This window comes from Colletotrichum costaricense (assembly GCF_030867565.1).
Source record: "Colletotrichum costaricense strain IMI 309622 chromosome Unknown Scaffold_1.1, whole genome shotgun sequence".
Taxonomy (NCBI): Eukaryota; Fungi; Ascomycota; class Sordariomycetes; order Glomerellales; family Glomerellaceae; genus Colletotrichum; species Colletotrichum costaricense.
This window is the reverse complement of record NW_026848230.1, coordinates 2,878,543-2,906,028: the sequence shown is the minus strand read 5'-3', so window position 1 is coordinate 2,906,028 and position 27,486 is coordinate 2,878,543. Positions and strand designations below refer to the sequence as shown.

Here is a 27,486-nt window from a genome sequence, read left to right as displayed (position 1 = left end):
AGCTCGACCACCACCGCCGGCCATCCTGAGACATTCATCCTTTCAAATCACGCAGCATATAACGCACCGAGCAGCATACCTACATACCTAGCTAACCACAGATATCTCTCTTGAATCTCGCCTACCCACTCGCGCGGGAGGAGGGGGCCAAAGGGGGGTTACGTTGTATTGTGGTATGTACCGACTTACCGTAGTGTTTCCATACTGATACTCCGCGTACACAAAGTCACTCACTCTTCTCTCCTGCCAACAATCTCCCCTCGTCAAAGGCCCTGTCAACCAGCCTCTCACTCCGCCAGCCGCTGCTCGGCTTCCTGCCTTATAATCAGGGGGGTAAATGGAATGCTGCCGCCTGCGCCTGCGGAGAGCTCTCAGGTAAGGCACAAGGTAGCTCGAGTTCTAGCAAGGGGGGTGGAAGAGAGGGGCAAGGCAAGGCCAGCCCCAAGTCAGCGTAGCAAAAGAAAAGGGGACATTGTGCGAACCTGGCAATCAAGGGTCAGCAAGGACTCGAGAAGAGCGAAGCAGAGCAGAAAGGGGAAAGTAACACCCTCAGAGCTGCTAAGAAACGGGTGCTACTCTCCAGAAGAAGCTCTAATCTGTACTATACTACTCTACTCTGCTCTCTGCTCTTCGCTGCTACGCTTTCCGGGGTGCGTGCTTGGGGGTTCAATTAGTTCAACGGCTTTTCCAACCCCTCCTCCAGTCTACCTACCGTGCTACCCTCCTTCCTCTCCCCGAGAGAAGCAGCGGACCGCGTGATGGTTGACACGGTTGAACGCGGGTCACGGGCGAGGAACGGCGGGCAGCGGGATAGCTTGCGTCGTCGTCTGAGTCGTGATGGTAGCGGGCGGACACGATATGAGGGAGAGAGAGCCGCACGCGAGAGGTTCGTTCGCTTGAATCGTTATGAGGGCTAGCTTTGCGACTGGACCGTACAATTCGTGAAGTGTCCCGCCGGGCGTGTCGTCTGCCGGAGTAGGAAACAAGGACCAAAGGACCAAGAAACCTGAACTGCCACCACCCCTCCCCTTTCCCAGCAGCTCAACTCAGATCCCGTAGCTTTTGCTCATTTACGAGTAGCAGAGCAAGTTGGTACGGATAGATCCCGAAAAAACCCAGGCGGGTCCGGAAAGAGGAGAGGCGAGCTTTGAGAGAGAGGGGCTCCGGGGGGTTCACCGAAGGCGTGGCAACCCAGCAAGCAGATTAACACAAGAAGAAAAAAAAAACATCCGAAGAGTACGACACAGTTCGCTACAGCATACTGTGGGCATCGTTGCAGATTTGCAGAGTAAAAGGGGGGAAGGGGGCGTGTGTTCAAGTGAGTTCGAGTGTGATGGAGGGGGGATGTGGATGTGAATGGGGCCATTCAAATCATTGCTCGAGTGGACATGGCCTTAAGATCCAAGGTCTTAAGATCAAGGTTAACTGCCACGGCCCTAGGCCCTTGATGCTCCCGTACGCCGTACGTCCCATGGCAGGGAAGTATGAGCGAGCGAGAAAGAGAGGGAGAGAGGGAGAGAGGGCCTCGAGGAGAGTAGGTAATACAACCAGAGACCGAGAGAAAGAGCAGGTAGAGGAGGGGTGCCACCTATCAAGCTCTGATCGCCGTCGCGTCTGCAACCCGTATACACACCCTCCTCTTCTGTCAAAATCAAGCTGTAGGTAGTGGCGTCAGTGAAAGAACAAGTAACTTCGTCGCCGCCGCCGCCGCTGCTGTCCGTGCCGTCGTGTTGGATATGTTGCCACCGGGACAACTGCTACATACGTAAGGTTAAACCCACGACCGTCGATTCAGAAAAGTGAAGCCATCTACGGTCATAAAACTTGCAAGGCCCGAGATCACCGGAGCATTCGGCCCTGTGAGAGTTGGTGATCACTCAGTCTCCGAGTGTTGGCCCTACGGCAGCATGGCCATAGCTGCCATCTCCCTCATCTTGCCATCTCATGATATTGCTCATGGATCATGGACCCGGGGAAGTCAGTACCGGATGGGGATCAAGCACGTTGATGACGCCGGCGAGGAAGTGGAGAAGGGGTCCAAGTGCCGTAGGTTCTATGCAGTCGTGGAAAGAACCCACGTTGCAATCTTGCTGTGATGGATTCTCGCCAGATTCACACTTTTCTGCTGAAGACAAGTGGAGTGAGGCCAAGAGTGGGCGAGGCAAATATTGACGGTGGTGGAGGGAGTTAGGAAAAGATACGCCCGCCCGCGTGTCGACTGACGAAGCCGGCGTCGCAGCGTGCTATGGTACGGACAAACACCAAACACGATGAGAATATGAATAGAAGCTCAGCCAAGCCATACTGCGTGCTTGCTTGCCGACCAGCTCCCACAGGCAAAGGCCAAGGGAACAGGAGAGAAAAAAGGTTTCTTGTCCCTACGACCCTAGCTCCACTTTTGCTTCGGAAAGAATCTTGCGATTCAATACGACTCTATAGTCAGCGAAGGAGGGGGAGAGGGTTTCAAGAACACCTTGCTCTGACAGTCGCGCGAGTCGTCCTGGCAGGAAGCATCCAGGCCCGATCATCATAATCGTACGAAAGATGGTCTTGCGCCCCTTTCCTGTGATACGTTCGTCATCGCAACAGTTGATGCCCAGTGTCCACGACAGTCGTCGTCGTCGACGTCGGCGACGCCCACGGACATTGTGATCGAGGCGGGGAGGAGCACGCCGTCTGGGTCTAGGGATTGATAGACACAAGGGGCCCTGAAAGTGGCGGCCCCGAGTGGATGACAGCAACGGCGTCGGACGCGACATCATTGACTACTTAGGCCCTCGGTGCCTTGATCAGGGGGAACCAAGGAGGCGAATCCAGCCACCCTGTCCGCACGCGGTCTACCACCTGCTGTTGCATTCTAGAGTGCTTTGCCGCAGCGCCGATGACATTTGCGTAGGCTTGCGTTTGCCCATCGATGGGATCTGTGTGTCTGCGATCTCGAGAACTGGCCTGCCAAAGTATCATCAAAGTCGAACCACAAACGAGGCAAGAATGTGTATCTGCGGCCTCAAACCTTTCTACCGAGAAGAGTCTCGCAAGACCTAGCCAAAGGTTCCGCAGAGAGTACCTAATGAGAGTACCTTGGGTGCAAGAGGTCGCCATAGTACCTCATCCAAATCAAAACCAGGCATAAGATAGTCCCCGGGTCAGTATATCCTCTCTCGTACCAATTTTCAAGGCCGGCAGAGCGGCAGAAAAGGTGTACGCTGTCGTCGTGACGAGAGCCAGGATATCCACGACTGACGATCTACTAATCGGAACGCTGTTTTGTTCCCGGAGAGGAGCTCTCGAGTTATGAAAGCTGCGATTCCTCGTGGAGGTGAGAAAGGTTCGCGTGGACCCAGCTACAAATTATGAGAGGGCTTAATGGCGTTGCTATTGCAGCATCGCCAATGGAGCCAAACATTTCCTCATGGGTGCAAGCCTTTGCCGGACACGTCCAGAGCCGTCACACAGTCCCCGGCCCTGAGTCGGTTGCGAGGACTGGTGCGCTGCAGGAGCATATGCATGGGGATGAAGGACCAGCAGATGTCGTTTGCGATAGGCCTGAGACCCTCCACTCCAAGCGTGCTTTGGAATGCAACGCTACTAACGACCGTTCACTCCCACTGTCCCACAACATGTAGCGTAAGGCGGACATCAAGACAGGCGTCAGACCGTAAGGCGACGTAGGAACCGCTCGAGTGGGGATGGGCTGGCACTAGGAAACGCCACGATCAGAAGTAGCCGCACTTTGTTTCTGATGTCGATGTCTTCACCCACAAGCTGTGCTGGGCGAGGACAACCCAAGATGCCCAATTGGTCATGGAGATTGGTCGGGAAAATGCAAGGCTTTGCAGTCGGGCCTTCCAGGCTAAATCGCCGTCGTCGAGCGGGAGGAGGGGATCGCGGTGCCGGCCAAGCCCCCCCGTTCCTTGCTCCGAATTATCGACAAGGGTTAGAAGGGGTATCTGAGTGCAGAAACAAGCAACGACCAGGGTTTGAGAAACAAAAGCTCCCTCGTGAAAAAAAAACAATCTCATCTCGGGATTGTGCAAAAGAAGATAACGCGGGCGGGATAAAGGGGGGGCGGTCGATGGGTCGAGATGTTCGCGCTGCGGGGTACATATCTTGACAAGGACCTAAGAAACAATTTGTTTGTTTGTTTTCACAAGCATGTTGCATTTGCCGATGGGGTTCGGAGGATATCGACTTCTTTCTGCACAGCCGCTCGTCGTCCATACATTTTTGATATTAGTATTTTTCAATATTCCTCATCGGCCAATATCCGTCCCCTTCACCATCATCCGTTCGTGCATGCAGAGACGGCAGCTCGGAGTGTATGTGTGGCCATTCAGAGCCACTTTCTTCGGCCCAAGTCGCGGATCCTTCTTTCTTCTGCAATGGCACGGAGATTGGGTAGTGCCCGGGGGGCCAGCCCAACATTCTCTGCAGTAATGGCAAAGCCTCATGAAACAAAACGGCCATTTCTTACTGGAAGAGTCCGATTGATGATAGGGCTGCACCGCCACATATCAACAGCGATGCAAATTGTTTCCGTTCCAAGTTGGGAAACGTGGGTATTGCGACCATCTTCGGTCGAGATCTCCATGTCGTGCCATTCGCCTCGCCGCTGTTATGTAGGTAATCTCGGGTGATACAGCAGCATTGATGGGAACCATTTCCCGCCGCCCACTATTATTACTCCCGGGCTTGTAAATGGTCACTGCGGCAGCATGGCGGACTTGCTTGATAAAAGCATCGCCAAGTCGGGTGCTTCGCGACACGCGGCGATGAATGTAGTTTGGACTGTTCAGAGCTTCAGTCGCTCCATGAGCCTCCAAAGGCCTCGATCAGCATCGCCAACCGTAAATGAGGTCATGTTTGGGCGATCCGGTCTGGACTCAGTGGCAGGGTTCAACCCTTCCCCGGCAGACCTGGTGAAATCAAAACATGTTCAGGACAGCCAAGCGCGCCAGTCTACAGCCCCTGCGAGTGATGAAAGGTGTTCATCGGTGACGGCTCGTCCAGCTAAACGTCGACGCCTGCAGGAAAATGCTAGACCTGGACCTTATGTAGGTTGTTCGGGCTAGGTGCTTCTCTAGGCCCTAGAAGCCTTTCTGATCGCCATCATCATTTGTCAATCATCGTCGACACCCCAGCAGTAGTTCGGAACGTGAGGCCGATTTGGAAGGCTAATCGGCGCGGCAACTGCAAAAGCGCAACGCGCAATCGGTCGTTAACGACGGTATCTGTACTCCGTACGAATACTGCGCTCAGGCCCCGCCTCAAGCTCGCAAAGCATCGGCGTCGAGTCTGGGAGGCTAGCAGGATCATGCGCCGCCATAAGATCGCTTCCAACTGCTAGTTCTACTGCTCGCTTGTATCGCCTCGGTTCAGTCGCGTTTGAGTAGCTTGACAGCCGACGCTTTCCTGGCTGGCACCTTGCGAACCGTGTCGGCGCTTTTTGCACCATCGTTCCAGGATTTTGGGCCTGACGCGAACAGTGTGTCCTGGGCGGCAACACGCAGCAAGGACCACCATGCTGTGCTCTTCACAGGATGTCCCAATCGCGCTTGTCGAGTTCATCTCATGATATGTGTGCCGCCTCAGACTGTTCGGGTATTGCATGCAAATCTTTCGGCAAGCCTTTCCTTGGAAAAGGACGCAACCTAAGGGGTGGACGATTGACGATGAACTAAACTTTGGCAACGAGCCCACACATGCGGCGGCTTGCGCCCGTCAGTGCGTCTGCAATGACCAAGCTGCCGCCTGCGAGTCAACGGCGCTGTCAACTCGAGGTAAGGGCCCATTAGCATTTGCCGGGGAGATCAGCGCCAGGGCCGTCACGGCCGTGCTGACTCAACACTGACAACCTGCGTCCATCGGACCATCTCTTGAAGATTGGGCAGTTAGGGCCCAGGGTGCACCGGGCATCGCCAGGGGGACTCAGTTCATCCAGAATCCGTCGACCAATCGAGCGAGGTGATGAACGGAGGGCGGCAGCCTCTTCGCGGGTCTCGCGAGGGTGTAAATTTCGGGAGATGGAAAAAAAGACGATGCGGTTCTCAATCGAGCAGCAGATTTCTTACGAGGACGGGGATCATCGTCCCAAAGGAGGCTGCTGTGCCGGAAACGTGCCTCGAAAGAGCTTAGACGCGAGTGGAGGCCAGATTAATTCGTCCATGGCCGGAGAAATGTGGATGACAATTGCATGGGGCGGCCCTCTTCGGTAAAGACGGTTTGCAACTGTGACAAGGTCCAGAGGAGATGCTTGGCAGAGAATCAGGGAGTCTTGCGCCATTCTCGTGTCCCCCCGTCCCCATCCCTCCCCCGAATGAGAGTGACCCCAGGCTTGTTTCTTGCTTGTCTTGTCGTCCTCGACGGATACACTACGTATCCGTGTGTGGGAACTCGGGGGGGATGGCGTGTATGTCGTCTAGCAGTGCCACAAAGAGCCGACTGCCGCGCGAGAGCGAGCAATGGCCCTTGGACGCTCTCATTTTGTCCCCGCCGCTGTGGCACTCTCAAGTTGCTCTCTGTCGATCCATCTTCATCCCATGGCTGGTTGGTACTTCACACTCAGTACCTGTCTCCAGGCTCCATGCTGTTGGAGCGGCCCAATTCGGAGATTTCAAGACCTGGGACTCTTGACGCGCTGGTTGCAACACGAAATCCATAAAGCGAGCAGAGCCGACTGTCTGGAGCCGATTTTTGCGCCTCGTGGCTGCCGCAAATGTTTCAATCCCTGGTACGGACGGTCTAAGCACCTGCATCACCAGCTAGTCATGAACCAGAGTCTGCTCAGGTTCGTGCCTGGCGCAATGCCAAGTGCAAAGGCAAGAAATAATGAAAACCCTTCTCATTCAATGGGCAAATAGTGCATCGGCTCATCGATGGTGTTGTGCAGATGTGTGCTCGGAATAGGGGCCATTTCCATTGGGAGGGGTATATCGGATTGCAGATATAGGTCTTAGCCCGTCGGTTAATGGCCATGGGTGGAAAAGGGGATAATTTCGGTCGTGAATCCACAAACGAGACTTGGAACTTCTTGTTTCTCAAAAACTCCGAGCCATCAATCAGTACGAAGTGCTCCGTATGAGTGACAAAAGCATGCATTTAGATGAGAAAGTGCCATACCACGATGGCGAGCCCCTTGCTGCAGGGAACGTACGGAGGTCGGCCATGGCCGAGTCGTGATTGTGGCTGTCAATGGTCTTGCTGTTTATCTGATGTAGATTCGTGTTTCCCATGTCTACACAGCCCGGTCGAGCCCTGTCAAGTGTTTCGACGTCGAAACACAGACCACCGCCAGACCAAATCAGTCACTCGTCGAGAGTGTCGAAACAGTCCGCCATCGAGTGCCGTGCTCTTTTATCCAGATATACCTCTCCACCGTGAGCAAGATGACGAGAAATCTGGGCGACGGTCGGCAGAAGGTGGTCGTGTCCCTTAGAGAACCAATGAGATGTGCATCGAGCAGCAAAGAGGGCCAAGGCGTGACAGGGCCCGTGAGGGCCGTTAGGGGCTCTATGGTGGACCGACCAGGACGAGGGCTAGTCGGACAAGCAGGCGGCAAGCCATCTGCACATGGTACCCGCTTCAACGAGAGGCGTGACGGGTCCATGCCCGCACGATCTCGCTGGAAATTCGCCGTGAGCCCCCTTGAACACCCCCCGGACCGTTACATCCAGCAAGGGATGCTTCCGCCGCGAACGTTGGTCTGTGACGAGGTCTGCGACTTGGACGGGGACGCTCTCTAGGTGAGGCGCGTCAAGAATAGCGCAGGAATCGTACCAGCTCTAGGCAAGGCCCGTGGATCGCGGATCGAGTTGTGAAAACCCGCAAAGTGTGAGAAAGAGATTGAATATTGGCAGGGAAATGTTTCTTGGACGAGAACCGGGAGAACTCGGCCTTGATAGCTAGCAGTACGAACTGTCGTGGTTTCTCAAATTGTGCCAGGCCCAGGGTAACTTCCGTGCCGTGGCTTTGGTGGCGTGCTTCTAAACGCTCCCGAAGTGGCGGTACAGCAGCAGATGCGATCGACCTTGTAGCCGCGCCGCCGGGGACTGCCAGTGAAGGCGGCTCTCAGGAGAGGATACTCGTACGACAATCATCTTGCGGGATCCCGATGGAGCGTTCCGTATAGGTACTTGGAGTTGTGAGGTAGACGTCGTAATTGCAAGGGGGCCATATGACAGCTCCGGATAACGTGTGTTGAAGCGGTCGGTTAGAGGCGCATACACTTGTCTCTTGACTTTGATGCGAAAGCATGCCGCTTCCAGGTGCGGAACAGAGTAGGCGATAGCCCGTGTTAGGAGCGAATACATTCATATGCAAGCTTTCAAGGCTGAAAAGTTTTTGTAGATAGCACTGCTCGAACAGTGCATTGTTGGTCCTCACTTTCCTCTTCGTGCCTCGATAAACACTGTTTGGAAGGGGGAATAGTTATGCGTAGCAAGCACTATACAAGGTCTCCAGTTGTGAAAAAAGAACAGGCTCGAATGAAGTTGACGTGGTTCCCGCGTCGTACTAGTTGACTGTGCGTCTGTTAGCGCTGTCACTTGCAGGCGTAGCTTAACGGCTTGGATTGTCGGTGCAGAGAGCGTGGACCAGCGGTGTCCACAGTGGCTGACACCTGCTGTCAGGTACTGTCACTTGACGAAGCGCGCGTGAGAGGCGTCATCTAGGCGTTGCACCGGGGGCCCAGGTCGAGCGAGTCGAGGAAGCAGTCTGCAAACGGGAGCTTGAATGGAGGCCGGCGAAGAGGTTGGAGACCAGGGTGACGGGACCAAGACTTAGAGCGGCGGCGGCGGCGGCGGCGGAGGAGGAGGAGAAGCCTAGAGGAGGGCGCGTTACCGCGGCAAATCCGAGTAGAGTTTGTGTCGGGCATGGGACCTAACAAGACGAGGCCGCGGGATGGCAAGGTATCGCAGTCCGGAAGTGTAAAGTGAGATGAGGTTCAAGCTTGGCTGGCAGCGTGCCTCACCCTCACTTTGGAAGGTGACAAGGTATACGAGGCTTCAGATATCGGCCAGTTCGCGCGGAGTTGGAGTCGACTCCAAAAAGCAGTAGGTATGGATATCTGTAGAGCAACTCAGAGAGAGACGAAAAGGGCAGAGCGGGGGGCGTTGAACAAGTGCCTTGCGGTGTGATACCTTGTGGCGTGAGTAAGGTATAGTAAGCTATGCGAACGGAGGCATGGTGGACGAGGTACGTAGGGAAACAGGAGCTAGGAAGAAGGAACCGAATGCAACGGCGCTGGCGAGAGTCGCGATAAACTTTGTTTTGGGTCGAGCCAAACAGAGAGAAGCAGGTGTCCGGCGTACCTGAGAAGGAAACACAAGCGTTTGTCCCCTCGATCCATAGTAGAGTGTGGGCTGTGTGGTACCCGTACGAATACACTATGGCCATAGTGGTGCTGCGTGGGTATGCGTAGCAAAACGAGTTGTGGGGGACGTGGAGAAGGTGACGGTGATGTGCCCTCGATGAGGTGACTTGCTTGAGAGCGGGTTCGAGCAGGCCAGGACACCACCTAGGCTGTGGACGAGGGTGACGGACGACGGGGGTCCGCGTGCCGGTCCAGGGTCCTGATCATGATGTCGAAGTTCCCGGCCTCCAGGGGGGTTAATTGGAGGGGAGGCGGCGGGAGGAGAATGTGAGGAGTCGTTGTGCGTAGTGAGGAGGAGCCGTGATCCGCAGAGCTTGCTGTCGATAGTCGATAGTGTGCTGCGACGACAGGGAAGTACGTAGTTGCGCATATGTCCAAGGCAAAGTCGCAAAGAGGGAGGCCGAAATGATCATGTAAAGTACATTTTGGACTTGGATATTGAGCAACAACCGCGAGATGAAGCAGAAGAAGAAAAAGACGGAGGAGAAGGAGGTCCAGTAGGAAAAGTGGGCGGTTGAATGTCAAGGAGACTGGAGTCGAGTCGAGTCGAGCTATTTTTCTCCCTCATTAACAGATTTGGAGACTTTTGACAAAGGGAACGACGTGAAGTGGATGATGGATAACAAGTGGATTGAACCGCTGTGATAGTCCGGCCACAAGATATGCTACATAGTTATCTTGAAGCGCAACTACTTGCTTAACTCTACTTTGATGAGTGGCCGATAGAAAGAGGCGAGGGAATTATTGCAGCCGACGAGAGAGATATGTCTGGATGCGGAGTGCCTCATTCCTCCCATATTTCATTGGAAGGCAAAAAGAAGAAGCAAGGTAGAGGGTTTGAGGAGGTATATGAACATATTCCATTCGTTTTAATATCGCTACTTGCCGACTTCGTACTTACCTTGACCTGAGTGCCTGACCTTGACATCGTTCTGCTTTCCACAAGGTAGGTAGGTACGGCAAGTAGGCATAGCTGAAGTCCATTCAGGAAGGACAACATATGGCATCTCGAATATGGAGATTCTCAGGAGCTTTGGGGCAAGCGTGATGCAATGGATGGCAGGTGCAATTGCAGGTTGAAAATCTCAAAGAGTTAGACGGGCAGGAGCTGCACAATCAGCCCGAGCTTCTGCTTGAGATGCGGACTGAGGACTGTGGAAGGTGGACTCGATGAGAAGGTGGGGTTGGCAGGAGGACCCGTGCGAGTGGAGGTTGAGCATTGGATCTTGACCACACATCAAGAAGGTGAGGTACGTACTGAGCTGGGCAGAAATATGGAAGTGTGGATGGTGAGGCAGGCGTGGCAGGCACGACAGGGCAGCAAGAACAAGGAGAGAAAGTGGGCTGTGGAGCCGGCACAAAGAGGGAAAGGGCGACGATGATTGACCAAGGTGCTGACGGGATTGAATCAGTGCCCCGGCTCTTAAGGCACCTTTAGCCTGGGAAACCCTGCCTGGTATAATTTTGAGTTTTCCAGTCGGTGCGGGTTAATATCGGAACCACGCACTGTAACTGAGCACTGTATTTCTCCAGCGACTCTGCACAAACAATCCACTGAGATACGGGGACATGGCCCCGAAATTGGGGGGTCTTGATGCGCTGCTGGAGTCGCTGACTTGCTGGATTAGGCGCTGGAGAAACCAGTTGGAGACCTGGCGCGCATGGCAGCCTGGGTCCCTGGGGACCTGCCTAGGTAAGGGGTCGGTGAAGAAGTTGAGAGCAGCGTGTCATGATGGTGCTGCGCCGGGGGGCCGGGGGGGCCGTGGCACTGGGGGTTCATCATGGTCGCGATGCTGGATGGAGAATGGCTAAGGTCGGGTGGGGGAGTGTGGTGAGTGGGAGCCTGGCACGCCGCAAGCCGCACGCCTCGGGCTGTCATATATGGATACATACCTTACCTTATGAGAGGAGGGGAGGGGAAAAGAGAGGTCGGGGGTTGTTAGAGAGGGCACGAGGTTGGCACGAGGCATCAACGATGGAGAATGCCATGTCCGTTATTGTTATTGACAAGGCCTTTGAAATGGGAAAGCTGGGAAGGGAACCTCTCCCTCCGGCCGCCGGGGCGGTGCTTCCCTCCTTTCCCCGTCGCTTCCTCCGACCACCCGACCCGATCTTGGAGCAAAATAGAGCAATTACGACGGTAAGGGCCTGTCCTGCCTGCTTGGAGATTGGAGTCAAGAGTCGAGGTCGAGACGTGGATGTGCAACTTCCGAGAGCCAGACCTTACAAGTTACCTACCACAAGGGAGGGAAGGTAAGGTACGGACCATGCTATGCACCTGCCGCTGCAACTGCCACTACCACTGCCACTACCACTGCCACCACGTCCTCGCCAAGGGCAGGGACGACATCCGGGAAGGCGAGGTAGAGGGGCCGAAAGAGAGTTGGCAGGTGCAGATGCCAACCCAGTGTCATTCGACGGGATCCTTCCTTCCCATCAGGTCGCTTCCAAGGCTACCTACACCTCACGGTCAGCTGGGCAAATCTCTGTCAGGAGCGAACCGAAAGGCAAGCGCACCTTACTCGGTGTCTTGCCTACCTTACTTGACGGATACACCCACCTTCTCTTTCAAATAAGGCACCTTAGATGGATGCCTGATGAAAGGTTCTTGCTCTCGTTCCCGTCCCTCCTTCCTTCAAAGTTGAGATTCGAGTTCATCTCACCATTGAAGCTGCCCATTGCTCTTTCCTCAGGCACGACCGAGTTCTGAACTTCTGACTGCTGAAGTTTGGTTGTGTCCGTGCTTGGCTCCTGCTCTTTCCATTTTCGGCCTGGGCCTGCTCCGGATTCCGGACCCGTTCCGTATCTCTCTCCCTTGACCATGACCTGGCAAGATTGGCCTGCTCAAGCATTGAGCATAACCAAGGCCTTGATCGTGTCCTGGTCTGCCCGGAAATCCCCCCTCTCCCCCCGACTTTTTCTGGAGTTGCGCCTTTTCTTTGTTCATATTGCTCCGGGATACAAGCTGTGTCTCCGTAGATTAATCATCGCAGGCTTGACAATTCCAACTCGATTCGGCCACCAGGTCTCTTCCTTGTCGACCGAGTGCGGCAATTAGGCCCTCTTGCGCAAAGGCCCGACTCTGCACTGTGTTTCTCGGGGTTTCCTTGGAACAAGGAAATTTGTTATCGATAGTTGCCATCGCTTCAATATCCTTTGGCTGCCGCAATCAATACTTTGCCATACATAGTAACCTCCTTTTCGCACACGGCATCGACATCGGATATTGAGTTACCTAACCCTGGATCAACAATATAGCTCGCTTCTCTCCAATATGTGAGTTGCATTCACTTGCTATTAGGAGAATGGCCAAAATAACAAGGTAAGCCACTCCCGCAAGTTGCAACATACCTTACCTTACTTGGGTACCTAACTTCGTACCTTACGCTGGGCCAAGTACGTAAGCAATTAACTCGATCCCAGACCTTCATCCGCTTCACCTCACCTCGGGGCGTGTGACTTCTACGGTCTACGGATACCCAGGCTCTGAACGTTACCTCCCGCCCTCGTGTCCGCTTCTGTCCTCCACTCTCCGACTTCACGTCGTCACCACCCCCGTGCCACCCCTCGACGTGACCGGACTACGCTCCGATCGCATCTGGCTCGGAGGACGGCGCGAGCGACTCTTCCCTTTCCGCCTCGACATGCAGGAAATCGCATCGGACGGCCTGCTTATCCCTCGGCATCCGTGTGCATCGCCATCTGATGATTGACCGCTTTGGTGCTTGGGTATCGCACCGCACCGCACCCGCACCGTACAGCACCGCATCTCACCTCACCTCGCACACAGTCGCAGTCGCACAGAGGCAGTCAGTTGCTTGGCCCATGTGGCCACCGCTCTGCCAGACCCCAGCCTACTAACGCTTCTTAACAGCCACATTCGTCCGCCGCTGCAGCCGTGGGTCGAAGCTTCTGGGGGCTACTGCAGCCACTGCATACTCTCTGCATGCACCCGGCCGTGATCCCTTCTTTTTTGCGCCCCCAGTATCTGTATGTACGAAGTACAGACGACAGCCTACGAATACAGAGTACTGGCCACCAAGATCAAGACCTGCACCTCGACCGAGACCATTCAGAAGACCAGTAGAGAGCATACATTGCAAGCTAGATGCACATCCACAGCCAGACCGAGCCAAGGTCGTTGTCGAGGCCCACATACCAAACCAGGCCGTTACTGGCGACTGCATGGCATTGTATCCGTACCTTGAATCCTCTGTACCTTGCCGCTCGATGAATGTGCAGTGAGGTCAGGAAGGCAGGCGGTCAGCCGCCCATCACCCGCCCTCGTCCTCATCCTCGTTCTAGTCCCTCCACCACACAACGGCGCCCGGATCCATGTCGGTACGTGGAAGTAGCAGCTCAGGTACCTTGCACAACCGGTCTAACGCCGACAAATGGGAAGCTAGAACGCCCTACCTGACCTTGACTGCTGATGCTTCTGCGTCGGCTGCCGCTGCTACTTGCTCTTCTGCTGCTACGCTACGGCTAAGCTACGCTGCGCTACCCTCAAAGCTCCTCGGGAGCCAGTGCTACTGTGCCGCGGGGCTAACAAGTAGGTAGTGTACCGTTCAAAGTATGTACTGCGTGCGTAAAAGAGTGTGAGGGGCAGGGAAAAGAGATAGGTACACTACTCTCGCGTCTGGTGGTCTCGTCCCGTCTTGTCAAAATAACCAGGACGATGCTGACTATCGCAATTCAGGCCGCCTTCTGATCGTCTCGCATCAACTCGCCTCGTGTCCAAGACCTCTTGCCGTTGATTACCTTGGAGCACGGGAGCCAAGATTACGCGTCTTTCCCGTCTTTTGCTTGATGAGACGGGCTGCCTCTTTTTCTCATATTTCCCAGGGACCCCTTTCTTCGTGTTTGTTTGGAAGAAGGGGGACGGGGTATCCGAGCGCCCCCAATTGTCAAGAGGCAGATATCCGCACCCAGGCTATTCGCGAGAGAAAAGACGCGAGGGGGATTGGCAACAAGTGCAAGAAGAATGCAGCTCTGCAGGTTACCTTGGCGAATAGGTAGTGGCCATTTCGGAAACGGAGATTCAAGCTACCTACCTTACCTTAGGTACGCACAGCTGTCCCAGGTACTTTGGCAGCAGCACGATGCCAATGATGCGATGCGACTGGTTCGTGGGATTCCGGACGCGGCACCTTGGAGCAGTGAATGGGTGGGTTGCGCACCTGCGCGGGCGGCGGGACTACGGGGACAAAAAGAAGAGGGTACGTATCCGTGCTATGTAAGGACAGTACGTACTGCCCCGTGGACAAGCCCGCGGCCGGGTTCTATCAACTGCCATGATGAGGACCGACCCTCAACCCTGCGCCTTTTTGCGGACCCCTGGTCCGGGTGCGGGCACAGACTGTTAGCTTCCCCTTTCAGGAACTTCTCCCACGAACATGCCTGGGCGCCTCCGCATTTGTGCCTCGCTCTATTTTTTGTGTGCTATTTTTTTTCTCTCTCTCTCTTGCGTTTTTTTGCTTCTTCGTTTCTGTTTCTCTCTGTGCGTTTGTACCTATCTTTGTCTCTTGCCTGGGCTCTCTCTCTTCACATATTGCGGAGACTCTTCCAAGTTGTGTGCTGTGGTTTTTTTTGGGCCCCCTCCTCTACTTCCTTGACACACCCACATCTTACCACCCCGTCACCCGTGCTCCGAGTGTTTCTCTTGTTCGGATTATTGACAAGTCGTCAACCTTGAACCCTTCCTTTACCTTCGCTTTGTCATAATATTCTCGCAATTCTTGAATCCTCGCAAAAGCCGGACACGAAGAGGAGGAGAAAGGAGGAGTCGGGAGATTACCTTTGGTCCATAGGGTCACTAGCGCCCATGTACCTATGTAAGTCATAACGGATCTCCATATGAGTCTAATCATGCGCAGTGAGGCTTTGAGAGATGCAACCGCAAGCATCGCGAGTCGTGGTCACGCATTCGATATACCATGGATTCAGGCATCTTGACCGACCGGCTCAATTACCTTCCTCTTTCCTCCTCCTTACGGATACACTTGACTTGGTCAAGAAAAGCGATCTCTCTGGTTTCTTGCTTCCTCGGTCTGCGGCCTCTTCCCACCCACACCCCTCGTTTCTTTCCATGCCTCTTCTCTCAGTGAGCAGTGAGCAGTGAGCAACGAGGTTGTCTTCCTGACCGACTCGAACCCGGCATGTGCCTGCTCTGGCGCGTCTTGATTCCCGGGAGAGTCATGACACTTGACGGCAGAGCCCGAACAAAAGAAAAGCAGAGTTGCGACACCTGAATGCTTGAACGAACCGCGCCGTTGACAGCCTTGCTTTTGGGGAAACACCCCTCCCCTCCTTCGCCGTTGTTCGGCGAAAAAATAAGGACAGACTCAGAGACATTGCCTCTTGTCTGACCAGCCTGCCAGCAAAAGCCTCAGTCAGGCGCCTGTGTCTATTATATTAACCCTCTCTTAATATTGCCTGCCCACTCCACCATACCCGGACAGGGATGTTGGAACTGGATGTGTGCCCCAAGCGAGTTGAACTCGGCCCCTGGCCTCCAGCAATCTCGTGAACCGATCCCCCCCCTCTCACCCTCCCTCTCCCTCTCTCTCACTCTCACTTTCGCACTCTCACACCCCCTTCGCCTCTACACCTTTCCACTTCCTGACTTCGTCGGCGTCTCTGCCCAACAGTCTTCTAGAAAAATTGCGGGCCAGTAGCCTACAACAACCGTCGGAGGATTCTCTCTCTAGTCTTCTTATCGAGCGACACCCCCCTCTTCAACCCCTGGACATTTCGCCATGATGCTTCCATTGGTCAAGACGAGGGTCTTGGGGCATATCCAGCCTGCGATTTCTCCTCGAGAGATGCTCCCCCCCCGTGCCTCCGTACGATCCATGCCAGGTTCTTCTCCGTCCCTCCATCTCGACAGAGCTACGTACCGCATATGCCACCCTGCTCACCAGGGTCAGTAGTGCCAACCCTGAAGGCTTGCCGTCAACTCTCTTCCATGTCTTTTGCTCCTAGCGATACCAATTTGTGCAAGGGACTTGTCCACGCCTCCGGCAGAAGCGGGGGTGTGCTGGAGGGGAGGAGAGAAAAAGAGTGTGAGAGAGAGAGTGTGTGTGCATGTGCGCGCGCGTGTCTTTGAGGGCGACCGAGTGAGAGGGGAGGAAGAGAAACAGAGAGTGAGTGAGTGTGTATGAACGGTACGGTACGGTACGGTACGGTACGGATAGAGAGAGAAAGTGGGTGTATGCCACTGTCCAACCGGGGCCATTCAACCCGTACGTATCCATGATACCTACGTAGCTATGCATCTTTTTCCTCAGGTATCGTATGTATGTTTATGTGCGGGTGCGGGTAATGAAGACAAGACTGGTCTTGGATGTGCGAATATGCGTCGGCTGGTTCTACTTGTTCGTAAGTGCGTTTGGGCGAATAAGCGTTTTGTGATGCGCTGTTTCTCCATCCCCCCGGAGCTCGCCCGTCATGTTCACTCTGTGGTCTTGCTCACACTAATAACTCACTAAAACTAAGGTAAGGTAAATATTGCGTACCTTTGCTTGGACGGGCCAGTAGTCCGTATGCAAATTCATAAACCAGAGCTACACTACTGCAACAGCAACAAAAGGCCCTGGACCTGGTATCCTGAACTGTGCTCGTTTGCTCTTATCAAACCGTTTCAGTGCCGCCCCTCGTCCTGGGCCCTCGTCGACGACCTTGTCTTCTTTCTTCTCCTCCTCCTCCTCCTCCTCTGCTCCCAGTCTACCAGTCTGCAAGTCTGGGTCTACCACGGCCTGCGTCCTGCTGTTTCTGCGTCCTGCGTCCTGCGTGCCCCCTTCCCTTCCCTTCCCTTCCCCATAGCGCCGCCTTCTAAGAAGGGTATTTCCCTAAACCTGGTCGCCGCTCTGCAGGGCGCATCCATACTCCATCGTCGTAGCTCCATAGCGTGCCTTGTTCTTCCGCTCACCAGATCGCCCGCTCCTCACCTTTCTCCTTCCCAGTATGGTTGCATGCACTGACCGTCCTGTCCAAGAACCCGCCATCACGTTGTACCGGTGACCTTGCCTTTGCCGCTGCCGCTGAAGAAGGCACAGGTCAACGGCCCAGCAGGAGGGACATCCCGTTGAGACATCAACTTGCTGCTCGACTCGACTCCGACTCGACTCGACGCAACCTTGACCTTGAACCTCGACCTTGCCTTGGCTGGCCTCCCCCAGCCCTGCCCCATCATTGTATCCACCCCAGAACAGTGCCGAAGATTTTCATCAGACACCCCCTCCAACATCTACCGTCCTCTTGCGACCCATTCACCCCATCAGATACAAGTATACATCTCTCCCTGCAACCTTAAACATGACCGTCGTCCGTTGATCCTCAACTTCATCTTTGCATCTTCTGCATCTCTCGAGTCTTCGCCATCACTCCTCGAGATCAAATAACACACTCGCTCATCCTCCCCTTCTCTTTACCAATCCCAACCTCTTTTGGTCAAGACGACTTACATCAACAACGTACATGCCCTTGTTGACTACCCAGCAAGGACCTCGACATATCCTTGTGTAAAGTACACACGGAGACCAGAGACAAAGAAAGAAGAAGAAGCAGAGTGACAGAAGCGCGCTTGGGTCTGGAACAGGACTACAGCGCATCAGAGAGGCATGCTCTAATGTCAACCACGGTCACTTACCCCGTCATGGCAGAGCTGAAAGAGCCGGCACATTCCAATCTTTGGTCGAACTATGGGAGTCCCGTCCAAATGTCGTCTCGATTCAACAACAGCCTGGATTCTGGCCTCGGAGGCCACGCCGCCAACTCACCACACGCGGGACGCCCTAGAAGCACCCACCCGAGTGTAGACCACGGATCTTATCCCTATGGTCGCTACCCTCAAGACGAGCCCGATGCGTACGATAGACATTCGCATCCCAGCTTGACATCCCACCACAGCTTCCCCAATCTCAAGAGACCCTACTCGCAAACCGAACAGCCCCCTTACCAGGAGATTGTCCAGGACCTGAGAGACGATGGCTCCAAACTTACCGTCAACCACGACCACAAGCTGTTGTCGTTCAAGAGGGTACAAGACAAGCACACTATTGTCGACCAGCATGGACGCATGCAGCAGCTGGAGCTTTCTGCTCAGCTGCACGGAATGTTCTTCCTTTCCGAAATGCCAGCCAACAGCACCGACGGTTCCATCCTCCAGCCCGAACTGACCTGTTACCGACGAAACCTCTTCCAGATTAGCGGCTCTCTCATCACCCCACGAGGCCAGCTCTCTGTTATATCCGAGACTGGCGAGACGGTCCCCGTCAGCAACACTGAAGTGACCATCTCTGCCATCGAGTCTGTCGACGGCCACCCCGTCCGACTTATCGTCATCCCCTGGAAGACGCCCCCACCCAACTCTCCCGAGATCACCCAAACCCCGGACCAGGAGCCAGCGTCGCTTCCCCTTATCCCCTTCCAAGAAGACGGTTCGGAATCCGATGGCGAGTATGCCGTTTATCCCATTGGCTGGCGCCGACTGCAGTTCAGAATGTGAGTATCAGCCCGAATCAGGCGCACTTGCGCGCAGACGTGACGAATCTCGGCTGATTTGACAAAGTGCCACCGCAAACAACGGGCGGCGAAAGGAACTCCAGCAACACTTTGTGCTCCACCTCAAGGTTGTCGGGACGTTGGCCAACGGAAGCAAGATTGTGCTTACTGAAGCGACTACCGCGCCTATTGTTGTCCGGGGCCGTAGCCCTCGCAACTTCCAGGCAAGAAAGGAGATTCCCTTGCTAGGATCGAGCGCTGGCTCCAGGGGCCAGGCCTTAGTTGAGACTGGACTGGGTATTGTGGCGGGACCGTTGGCTATCAAGCCGCAGGATGCCAAGGCAAGAGGGTTGGACATGCAGATGCCTCGTTCCGCCTTCACCTTTAACGCAGGAGGGCCCAAGATGCCTGGAGCACCCATGGGAGCCATGAGATCCAAGTAAGCTAAACAACGCCCCCTCCCCCCTTCCATCCAGAGTACATGTCTATCACTTGATCGACATTGTTGCGATGCAAAGCCCGGTCACTGACCCATCGTAGCTCATACCCCAACTGGTCCTCCTCGAACTCTGTGCCCGGGATGCCACAACTACCACCAGCTGGCTCAGCAAGCTACCCCGCTACGACAATGGGAGAATCTTACCATAAGGTTGCTCTGCCGGGAAGTGCAAGCTTCGGTGGAGAGGCCCATGATATGCCTTTGCAAACGTCGATGCCTTCCGTTCAGCTTTCCCTGGTTGCCAACGAACAGCAACAGCCTCCGATCAGGACACAATACGCTTATGTGCAAAGCACAACTGCTCCGCCACCACTATCAGTATCGGCCACGGCAATGGCATCGAGCTCAGACAACGCGCTCAACGTGCCCAGATACGTCGATAACCCTCGACCTACCAAGAGCCCCAGGCATGCAAGCCAGCCTTCCATCGGGTCAATGTCTCATCACGAGGCATCCCCGGAGTACCGGTACGGCTCGTCGTACGGAGCAGTGGGCAACAACCCCAGCGATATTGCACCGCCATCCTACAAGGCTGAAGCCCCCGCGTCACACTCCAACCCATCTCGAGACTACTATCCGCCCTCGAGTTCATGGACGACAACAGCTGGAGAGCCTACCTCGACTGTTGCGTACAGCAGCAGTGAGGCAAGGCCGTACGGCTTCCCTGAACAGTACTCGAGCGGAGGCTCTGCGCCAACCACCAAGCAGGAGCATGCTCCCGCTCCTCCAGCCCCTGGGTCATACAGCAGCGCCCACCGGGGATCGTTTGATGGCATGAACCATTATTCCTGGAACACTAATTAGCTGCGAGAATTACTGATTGGCGGCTGGGTCACGCCACTTGTCTCCAAACATGAGGGGCAATAATAGGTCGGGCCGAACGATGCTTGAGTTGAGCGAAGCAAGATTTGAGGGCCGAACTTGTTTCCGCGCCTGGCACAAAAGCCCTGACTGTGTACCACTAAAACTTCAATTCGTGGCCAGAAGAGTGATTGCGGTTCCGATTCGACCTTTTATCTCCAAGTACCTAGGCGCGATATTTCGATTCTGGAGCGCTGTCGAGGCGGGGGATTCACACCGATTGAAATACGGCATACCCCGCGGTAAAGGAGGTTTCCCTCTGGCGGTTGCCATTTTTGGCTCTGCTCGGCATGGGCGTGGTTTGTTTACAAGGTCTCATGACAGACCGGACCCGAGCATAATTTGGGTAGGCGCAGCAACGACATGGTCGAGATCGGCGTCAAGAGACGGGCATTGTCTGGGTGGCTGGGCATTTCGATACCACACGGAAGATAGCATTGACGTCGAATGCTCCGGCCGGACGCTTCTATCACCGGCTCCGGGCCGTGCTGCGACATTGTGTGGGCGGGTTACTTAACGATATGTATGGTATTTCTTGGTTTTTGTTAAGCGCCGGGTACCGGACGGGGAAAGCAATGAAAGGCATTGTGGTCTTTACTCGGCATCCTTGCTCCCGAATGCGCCAACGTTGGCAAATTGAGTTGCCTGTGAGAAGGAAAGGGTATTGGGGAAAGGAAAAAGGACAAAGCCACAAAGGGCTCAGCCTCGAGGATGGGACGACGTCCAAAGTGAGATGGTCCTGAGCTTGGTAGCCTTGTCCCAACCATGTGGTTGGGTCCCGCCACCCACACCTCGGAGAGAGTTCGTCTGATTTACCCGGGGCGGAACCAAAGGTTGGGTCCTGGCATGGGAAGGCACCGGCGGTGTGGAAAAGGATGGCGGTTGAGTGCTGGTTGGCTGGACGTCCGCCCGACGTGGTAGCGTTCCTTCTGTGCGTGGTTTCTCGGACTCTTGATGAAGATTTTTTGTGATTTTGATTTGCTGAAGAATGAGGAAAGAGATGGTTTCGTGGGGGAAGGGAGAGAGAGAAGAGAGAGAAGGAATAGTAAGAGAGAGTGCAAGAGGCGAGAAAATAGGCCAGAAAATGCGCAAGCAAGCAAATAGGCAATGAATAAGCATCCATTCCAGCCCCAAAACCCTAGGTTGACTCTCTTCTCATCCAGGTTCTGGTGTCTGATTGGGGATAACCTCCCCAGAGCTCGTATTCGAACTAAATTTGGTGGTTCACAATGAGCAGAGAGACGGATACGGGCACCGGGCACCGGGCACGCGGGTCATTTATGTGTTTGGTCCACCGAGTCAACCTGCCTCGACTGTTGGTGCACGACGGACGCATACACACATGGGAAAATCAGCCACCGACTTTGCTTGGGTTGGATTGGGACCTTTGACCTCTCCACCCCCTTCTTCCCAGAAGTCACCTACTTAGTTGTATGAGGTGTCTGACCATCTCTTTTCATATTTTGCGGAGGGGAGATTACCACCACCACCACCACCGTCCGGCGGCGTTCTACGATCCCACGTCCCACACACACGGCGCGGTCACGATCACACCTTTGCTAGTAGCACTTTCACCGTTGGTCCGTTACGCACGAGTCTAAGGTAGAGGCGCGGGCGGGCCACTGCGGCAGGCCCGCTCAGCTGGGAGTTTGCGATGCCAATAGTGTGATGGGGGGAGGGGGGTCCTAGTGGTGCGTTGGCGCTGGTGCTTGGGATAGGACGGAATGGGTGCGCTTTGGGCGGAAAGATACTGCTTTTGCTTGCCTTGTACTTTTGTTGTATTTGTTATGACTTTTGATTTGATCCGGTTTTTTTATGTCGTACAGCGCATGTGAGGGAGGAAAGAAGCTGTAGAATGCTGCCGGCTTGGCGAATGAAGAACAGAAATATGGAGAGAGAGAGAGAGAGAGAGAGAGAGAGAGAGAGAGAGAGAGAAAGACAGAAAGATAGGGAGGGAGGGAGCCCAGAAGGAAGAGAATACGAATGGGTTTGGTTTCCTGTCACTTTGGTCCGAACACTCTAGCCCCGAATCCTTCGTGATGAGAATCCACAGAGACTTGACCGCTTTGAGAGAAGAGAGAGCAAGAAAAAGAGAGGTACTTTTGGTGGGATGTTTGTTGGATCCTTTTCGGTTTTCCATGGAGTCGTATTCTTTGACGTTAGCCCACCACCATCAAACCAATACTACATACCAAATGCTGTGATACGCTGGAATTAGGTAGGTACTGTGGTAGGTAAGGTATCTTGTCAATTTTCACTCACGCAACCCACGTAAACCCACGCAAACGCAAACGCAGGGCGAAGAACGCGGGTGATGCCCGGTTCGGGCCTCTTGCTGGGAGGGCTTGCGTTCAGCCTACCGCTGGGCCGCGTGGGATCCTCGTGAAGTGTGTGGGTGCGCGCGTGCCGTTTCATGCATGCATGTACGGACGCGACGCAAGTGTACGGATAGGCTGGCAAGCTGGCAGTAGGATTGGGATGCGTCGCTGAGGAAGGAGGAGGAGGGCATGGAAATGGAACTGCAACTGCTGGGGCGGAGATGTACCGGATACTAGATATGACAGGCGTACGCAATGGAAGGAGCAGGAGGGGGGGATGGTTGGTGGCATGGTATGGGGACCCGAGCAGCTGGGTAGGAATGACGCTCTCTACCTGCCTAGCTTGCTAGCATAGGAACGGGGAATGATAAGTTGACTACGAGAGTGAGAGCGAGAACAACCTATGCGAATGGAAGTATCCGTAGGTACGTAGAGAGAGAGGGAGGGGCAGAGGTGGAAGACTCCGCTGGCGCGTTTACACTACTTTCCCACGTTGTTTGAACCCAGGCCGGCCCGCCTTTTCATCCCACCCCTTGCTTTGCCCACGTTATGTTTCCGACTGTCATTTTCCCCCCCTTCTCCCACGGTGTGTTTGTACATACATCAAAACTCCACACCTCCTTGTTCGGTGGCTTGCTGGGGAGGGGGGACTGGTTGACGAGCTGACGGCGGACACTGGGCAGGAAGTTTTGATACCCCCTCACCCGGGTTGAGAGGGCTGTCATGTTTTGTATTGAGGAGGTATTAATAGAGGTCAGACAGATGTCTGGGATGGAGGGGGGGGAGAAGGATAAGAAATGTAAGAACTTTAAGAAGAGATGTGTGGTTTTGACGTACTATGTGCTAAACGGGTGGGGTTTGCACGGTGAGATTGTTCGATAAGTACCTTTGTGGGGTGGAAGAGAGATTCATTGGAATTGCTTGACAAATGACCCGAGGTGGTTGATGCATTGACGACTAACAGAGGAAAAGAGGATTGTGGTATCCGCATTTAGCTACCCAAATATTTAACTATCAACAAGTTCAAGAAGCTTCGTTGTAATGCGAAGAGACGACCGACGGCAGTGGCTTGACCCGGTAAAGATGCAGCGTCAATCATTGATCTTGAGCCGTAAAGCAAAGTGACCGCCCACTTGCATAGGTTACAACTCCATTCGATATCTGGCTTGTACTCCGTATTCGCACTTGCTCGCAAGTCTTTGAAAACATTGTGTCTGGAGCGAAGCCCGTTCCTCATGTTCACTTGTCGCACCCATTTGTATGAGTACATTGCATCTCTTCTACCTCAGGTAGGTAGGTAGGTAGGTAAGGTACCTTACGGTAGTGGTAGGACCTCACGACTCGCGATAAGATAAGGTTCGACGCTCCCACTTTAGCGAGCGAAAATCTCAATTGAACGGCTCCGCGGTCGGGCGAAATTCCACCGGTCAGCCCGCCCGCCGTTCATCACATTGCAACCTTCCGTCCCGTGCTCAGAACTCCACATAGCACCCGGTCTCACTGTGAAGTTGCTCTCTCGTCCGTTTTCTGTCTTCAGCTTTGCACGGGGACTCGGCGATCGAAATTACGGCCGGGTGGGTTACAATTCACTCGCTCGCTCTCTCTCTCATCGTATTCACTCGTCTGGCGCCACAACGTCACAACGTCCCAGAGCACCTTTCCGGTGCCGTCTTACCTGACAACCTCCTCCACGACGAATACGCAGCCATGTTTGAGCTTCCTGACGCAAAGAGGTGAGGCGCAACCATTACCTCTCCTGTGACCCCCTCCCCCCCTGCGCCTGCAGCAGCGCTGATCAGAACTTGGCACGAAACAGAGTCCGGCGAGAAGACCTCGGGGAGTCGTCCGACGATGAAGGAGCGGACCACGACGAGCAGCAAAATGCGGACCTCCTGGCGAAGCTGCATGCCCGTATGGCGGGCATGCTCGACCTAGGCGACGACGCCGACGCCGACCAGACTTCGACAGAAACGACCGAGCAACCAGCAGCAGCGACGACGGACGGAGAAACGGGCAAAGATGGCGGCGGCGGAGACGATGAGCCCGAAGAGTTTGAGTTCCGCCTCTTCACCACGTCGAACCCGGCGACAAAGATTGCGCTGATCGACGAGGACGAGCGCGCGATGGCGGGCGACGGAGCCATGATTCGCAAGAGGCCGCTGTCGTACTACATCGCCGGGGAGCCGACGCACGAAGTGAAGGCGGAGCTCGCTTTCGCGGCGGTGTCGGGCGAGGAGGTTCTTGAGAGGGCGCAGAGGCGGTGGTGGGGGATGGAGCAGCCTTGGCGGGTGAAGACGATTCCCGGTACCAGGGTATCGTCAAAGGGAACAGCAGGAACAGCAGCAGCAGGAGGAGATGCTGGGAAGACAAAGGAGGAGGCAGACGCGGCGGCGGCGAGGAGAAGGCGGCCAGGGAAGAAGAAGCGTCTTGCGATACGGGTTAAGCAGCGGGAGAGGGTGAAGAAGGCCGAGGAGCTGGAGAAGTTCAAGGCCGGTAAGGAGGAGGCGCTGAAGGAGAAGAAGAAGAGGCTGAATCGGTTGAAGAAGCTAAGGAAGAGGGCCAAGGCGAAGGAGGGGAAGAATGGGGGCGGCGAGGGTGGTGGTGATGGTGGTGAGTCGGGATCTGGATCTGACGGTGATGAGTGAGGTATCTACATGACTATCTGCGATATTGAACTATTAGCCAGATCGACATGAAAGTGCTCTGGTAGATGTTTCCCCATTGCAGAGGGAATTAACAGAGTCTATCTGAGAGAGCACGCGAAAAAGGTATCCCGCATGTGATATGTGTGGACGTTCTCTCCCTTTCATGTCTACAAAATATCCATCACGGTTAGATCTTGAGGCGGAAGACCTCTTTGCATCATGGCATGTGGCAGAAGTGCAATGCTTCAGAGCGCTAAAACTCCAATATGTGACCTACGAGGTTCACTAGCAGAAGCAAATTGTGGATGCCCATGGCGACACCATCGACTGCCAACAAACGCCAACTTAAGAAAACAATTATCTAAATTGAGGCTCTTTGGTTCCCCAATACCTTCCGGCGAAATTCTTCAAAGGTCTATCAAGTCCACCATCTGCATGACGTGCAAGACTTACTATGTGCCCCAGCCAGTCAAGACTCGCGCATTACCGGAGCAGCACTCAAGGGAGGCGACGCGACGTGAATGGCTCGCGAGGTGGGGCCGGGGAGAGCACTGACATACCGGCCCGCCAATGGATGCAGGAGCTCCAGCAGAGAGCTCCCCGTCTTTCCTGGTCGAAAAGGAATGTCCCGGCAGCAAAAAAATTTCGAGGACGCCGACTCCCATCAGACGATACCTCATCAACCTCCTTCCCCCCCTACCTCACCATCACAAAAGCCGTTGTCGACAACGAGCAATTCCATCGTCCATCTCCTCTCTGTTCCTTCTTCTCTCTTTCTACTGTACTATTTAATACCCACAGCCTGCCAAAATGTCCGCCTCTCTGAGATCCGTTGCGCCGTTCTTCCGGACGGCGCGCGCCTCGCTGCGCCAGGGCAACGTTAGCCCCCTTCAGGCCGCTCTGAAGAGACAGAACGTCTCTCCCATCCTCAACGTCTACCGCACATACGCCGTCTACGAGCGGACAAAGCCTCACGTCAACATTGGTATGGGCACCTGGACGATCAATGCGTGGGAAATGTAGCTAATCTGGGGGAACCTCTACAGGTACTATTGGCCACGTCGATCACGGAAAGGTACATATCAAGCAAGATCCGAGAGGATTGTGCCAATGCGCGATAAATACTGACCAAACTCCCAACAGACCACTCTGTCCGCCGCCATCACCAAGAGACAGGCCGAGAAGGGCCTTGCCAACTTCCTCGAGTATGGTGCCATTGACAAGGCTCCTGAGGAGCGCAAGCGTGGTATCACCATCTCTACTGCCCACATCGAGTACTCGACCGACAACCGCCACTACTCCCACGTCGACTGCCCTGGTCACGCCGATTACATCAAGAACATGATTACTGGTGCCGCCAACATGGACGGTGCCATCATCGTCGTTGCCGCCTCCGACGGTCAGATGCCCCAGACCCGTGAGCACTTGCTGCTTGCCCGCCAGGTCGGTGTCCAGAAGATTGTCGTCTTCGTCAACAAGGTCGACGCCATCGACGACCCCGAGATGTTGGAGCTCGTCGAGATGGAGATGCGTGAGCTGCTCAGCACCTACGGCTTCGAGGGTGACGAGACCCCCGTCATCATGGGTTCCGCCCTCATGGCCATGCAGAACCAGAGACCCGAGATTGGTCAGGAGAAGATTGATGAGCTGCTCAAGGCCGTCGACGAGTGGATCCCTACCCCTACCCGTGACCTCGAGAAGCCCTTCCTCATGTCCGTTGAGGATGTCTTCTCCATCTCTGGCCGTGGTACCGTCGTTTCCGGCCGTGTCGAGCGTGGTCTCCTGAAGAAGGATACCGAAGTCGAGATTGTCGGCAAGGGTGACCAGATCATCAAGTCCAAGGTCACCGATATCGAGACCTTCAAGAAGTCTTGCGAAGAGTCCCGTGCTGGTGACAACTCCGGTCTTCTCCTCCGTGGTATCAAGCGCGAGGATATCAGCCGTGGTATGGTCGTCTGCAAGCCTGGCACCGTCAAGGCCCACTCCAGCTTCCTCGTCTCCCTCTACGTCCTGTCCAAGGATGAGGGTGGCCGCCACACCGGTTTCCACGAGAACTACAAGCCCCAGATGTACCTCCGTACTGCCGACGAGTCCGTCACCCTCACATTCCCTGAGGGAACCGAGGACGCCAAGAACAAGATGGTCATGCCCGGTGACAATGTCGAGATGGTTGCTCAGCTGCACCACCCCTCTGCTGTCGAGGTTGGCCAGCGCTTCAACGTCCGTGAGGGTGGACGCACCGTCGCCACTGGTCTCATCACCCGTATCCTGAAATAAGGGATGCTCGCC

At 54.8% G+C, this 27,486-nt stretch overlaps 11 protein-coding genes across 11 annotated transcripts; 6 read left to right on the top strand and 5 right to left on the bottom strand.

Annotated features, from left to right (window-relative positions):
* Positions 1 to 3,392: 3,392 nt before the first annotated feature.
* On the top strand, positions 3,393 to 3,626 carry CCOS01_01015 (uncharacterized protein; the record flags this gene model as incomplete). The annotated part of the gene is made up of 1 exon (XM_060449211.1): positions 3,393 to 3,626. The coding sequence occupies one exon, from the start codon at positions 3,393 to 3,395 to the stop codon at positions 3,624 to 3,626; it is 234 nt and encodes a 77-aa protein (XP_060320649.1).
* A 2,505-nt stretch (positions 3,627 to 6,131) lies between these two features.
* On the bottom strand, positions 6,132 to 6,305 carry CCOS01_01014 (uncharacterized protein; the record flags this gene model as incomplete). The annotated part of the gene is made up of 1 exon (XM_060449210.1): positions 6,132 to 6,305. One exon carries the CDS (start codon positions 6,303 to 6,305, stop codon positions 6,132 to 6,134), a length of 174 nt encoding a protein of 57 aa, XP_060320648.1.
* An 11-nt stretch (positions 6,306 to 6,316) lies between these two features.
* Positions 6,317 to 6,661, top strand: CCOS01_01013 (uncharacterized protein; the record flags this gene model as incomplete). Its single annotated transcript, XM_060449209.1, has 1 exon — positions 6,317 to 6,661. The coding sequence occupies one exon, from the start codon at positions 6,317 to 6,319 to the stop codon at positions 6,659 to 6,661; it is 345 nt and encodes a 114-aa protein (XP_060320647.1).
* A 724-nt stretch (positions 6,662 to 7,385) lies between these two features.
* Positions 7,386 to 7,742, top strand: CCOS01_01012 (uncharacterized protein; the record flags this gene model as incomplete). Its single annotated transcript, XM_060449208.1, has 1 exon — positions 7,386 to 7,742. The coding sequence occupies one exon, from the start codon at positions 7,386 to 7,388 to the stop codon at positions 7,740 to 7,742; it is 357 nt and encodes a 118-aa protein (XP_060320646.1).
* A 3,252-nt stretch (positions 7,743 to 10,994) lies between these two features.
* On the bottom strand, positions 10,995 to 12,193 carry CCOS01_01011 (uncharacterized protein; the record flags this gene model as incomplete). The annotated part of the gene is made up of 2 exons (XM_060449207.1): positions 10,995 to 11,178; positions 11,952 to 12,193. 2 exons carry the CDS (start codon positions 12,191 to 12,193, stop codon positions 10,995 to 10,997), a joined length of 426 nt encoding a protein of 141 aa, XP_060320645.1.
* A 3,372-nt stretch (positions 12,194 to 15,565) lies between these two features.
* CCOS01_01010 (uncharacterized protein) lies at positions 15,566 to 15,724 on the bottom strand (the record flags this gene model as incomplete). The annotated part of the gene is made up of 1 exon (XM_060449206.1): positions 15,566 to 15,724. The coding sequence occupies one exon, from the start codon at positions 15,722 to 15,724 to the stop codon at positions 15,566 to 15,568; it is 159 nt and encodes a 52-aa protein (XP_060320644.1).
* A 1,211-nt stretch (positions 15,725 to 16,935) lies between these two features.
* Positions 16,936 to 17,564, bottom strand: CCOS01_01009 (uncharacterized protein; the record flags this gene model as incomplete). The annotated part of the gene is made up of 3 exons (XM_060449205.1): positions 16,936 to 17,200; positions 17,301 to 17,319; positions 17,387 to 17,564. 3 exons carry the CDS (start codon positions 17,562 to 17,564, stop codon positions 16,936 to 16,938), a joined length of 462 nt encoding a protein of 153 aa, XP_060320643.1.
* Positions 17,565 to 17,900: 336 nt separating this feature from the next.
* Positions 17,901 to 20,177, top strand: CCOS01_01008 (NDT80/PhoG like DNA-binding family protein; the record flags this gene model as incomplete). Its single annotated transcript, XM_060449204.1, has 3 exons — positions 17,901 to 18,874; positions 18,942 to 19,313; positions 19,415 to 20,177. Coding segments are annotated over 3 exons (2,109 nt in total), but the record flags the coding sequence as incomplete, so codon positions are not given.
* An 869-nt stretch (positions 20,178 to 21,046) lies between these two features.
* Positions 21,047 to 21,496, bottom strand: CCOS01_01007 (uncharacterized protein; the record flags this gene model as incomplete). The annotated part of the gene is made up of 1 exon (XM_060449203.1): positions 21,047 to 21,496. A coding segment is annotated over one exon (450 nt), but the record flags the coding sequence as incomplete, so codon positions are not given.
* A 2,763-nt stretch (positions 21,497 to 24,259) lies between these two features.
* On the top strand, positions 24,260 to 25,197 carry CCOS01_01006 (uncharacterized protein; the record flags this gene model as incomplete). Its single annotated transcript, XM_060449202.1, has 2 exons — positions 24,260 to 24,285; positions 24,369 to 25,197. 2 exons carry the CDS (start codon positions 24,260 to 24,262, stop codon positions 25,195 to 25,197), a joined length of 855 nt encoding a protein of 284 aa, XP_060320640.1.
* Positions 25,198 to 26,007: 810 nt separating this feature from the next.
* Positions 26,008 to 27,474, top strand: CCOS01_01005 (translation elongation factor Tu; the record flags this gene model as incomplete). The annotated part of the gene is made up of 3 exons (XM_060449201.1): positions 26,008 to 26,182; positions 26,244 to 26,272; positions 26,341 to 27,474. 3 exons carry the CDS (start codon positions 26,008 to 26,010, stop codon positions 27,472 to 27,474), a joined length of 1,338 nt encoding a protein of 445 aa, XP_060320639.1.
* Positions 27,475 to 27,486: the final 12 nt, after the last annotated feature.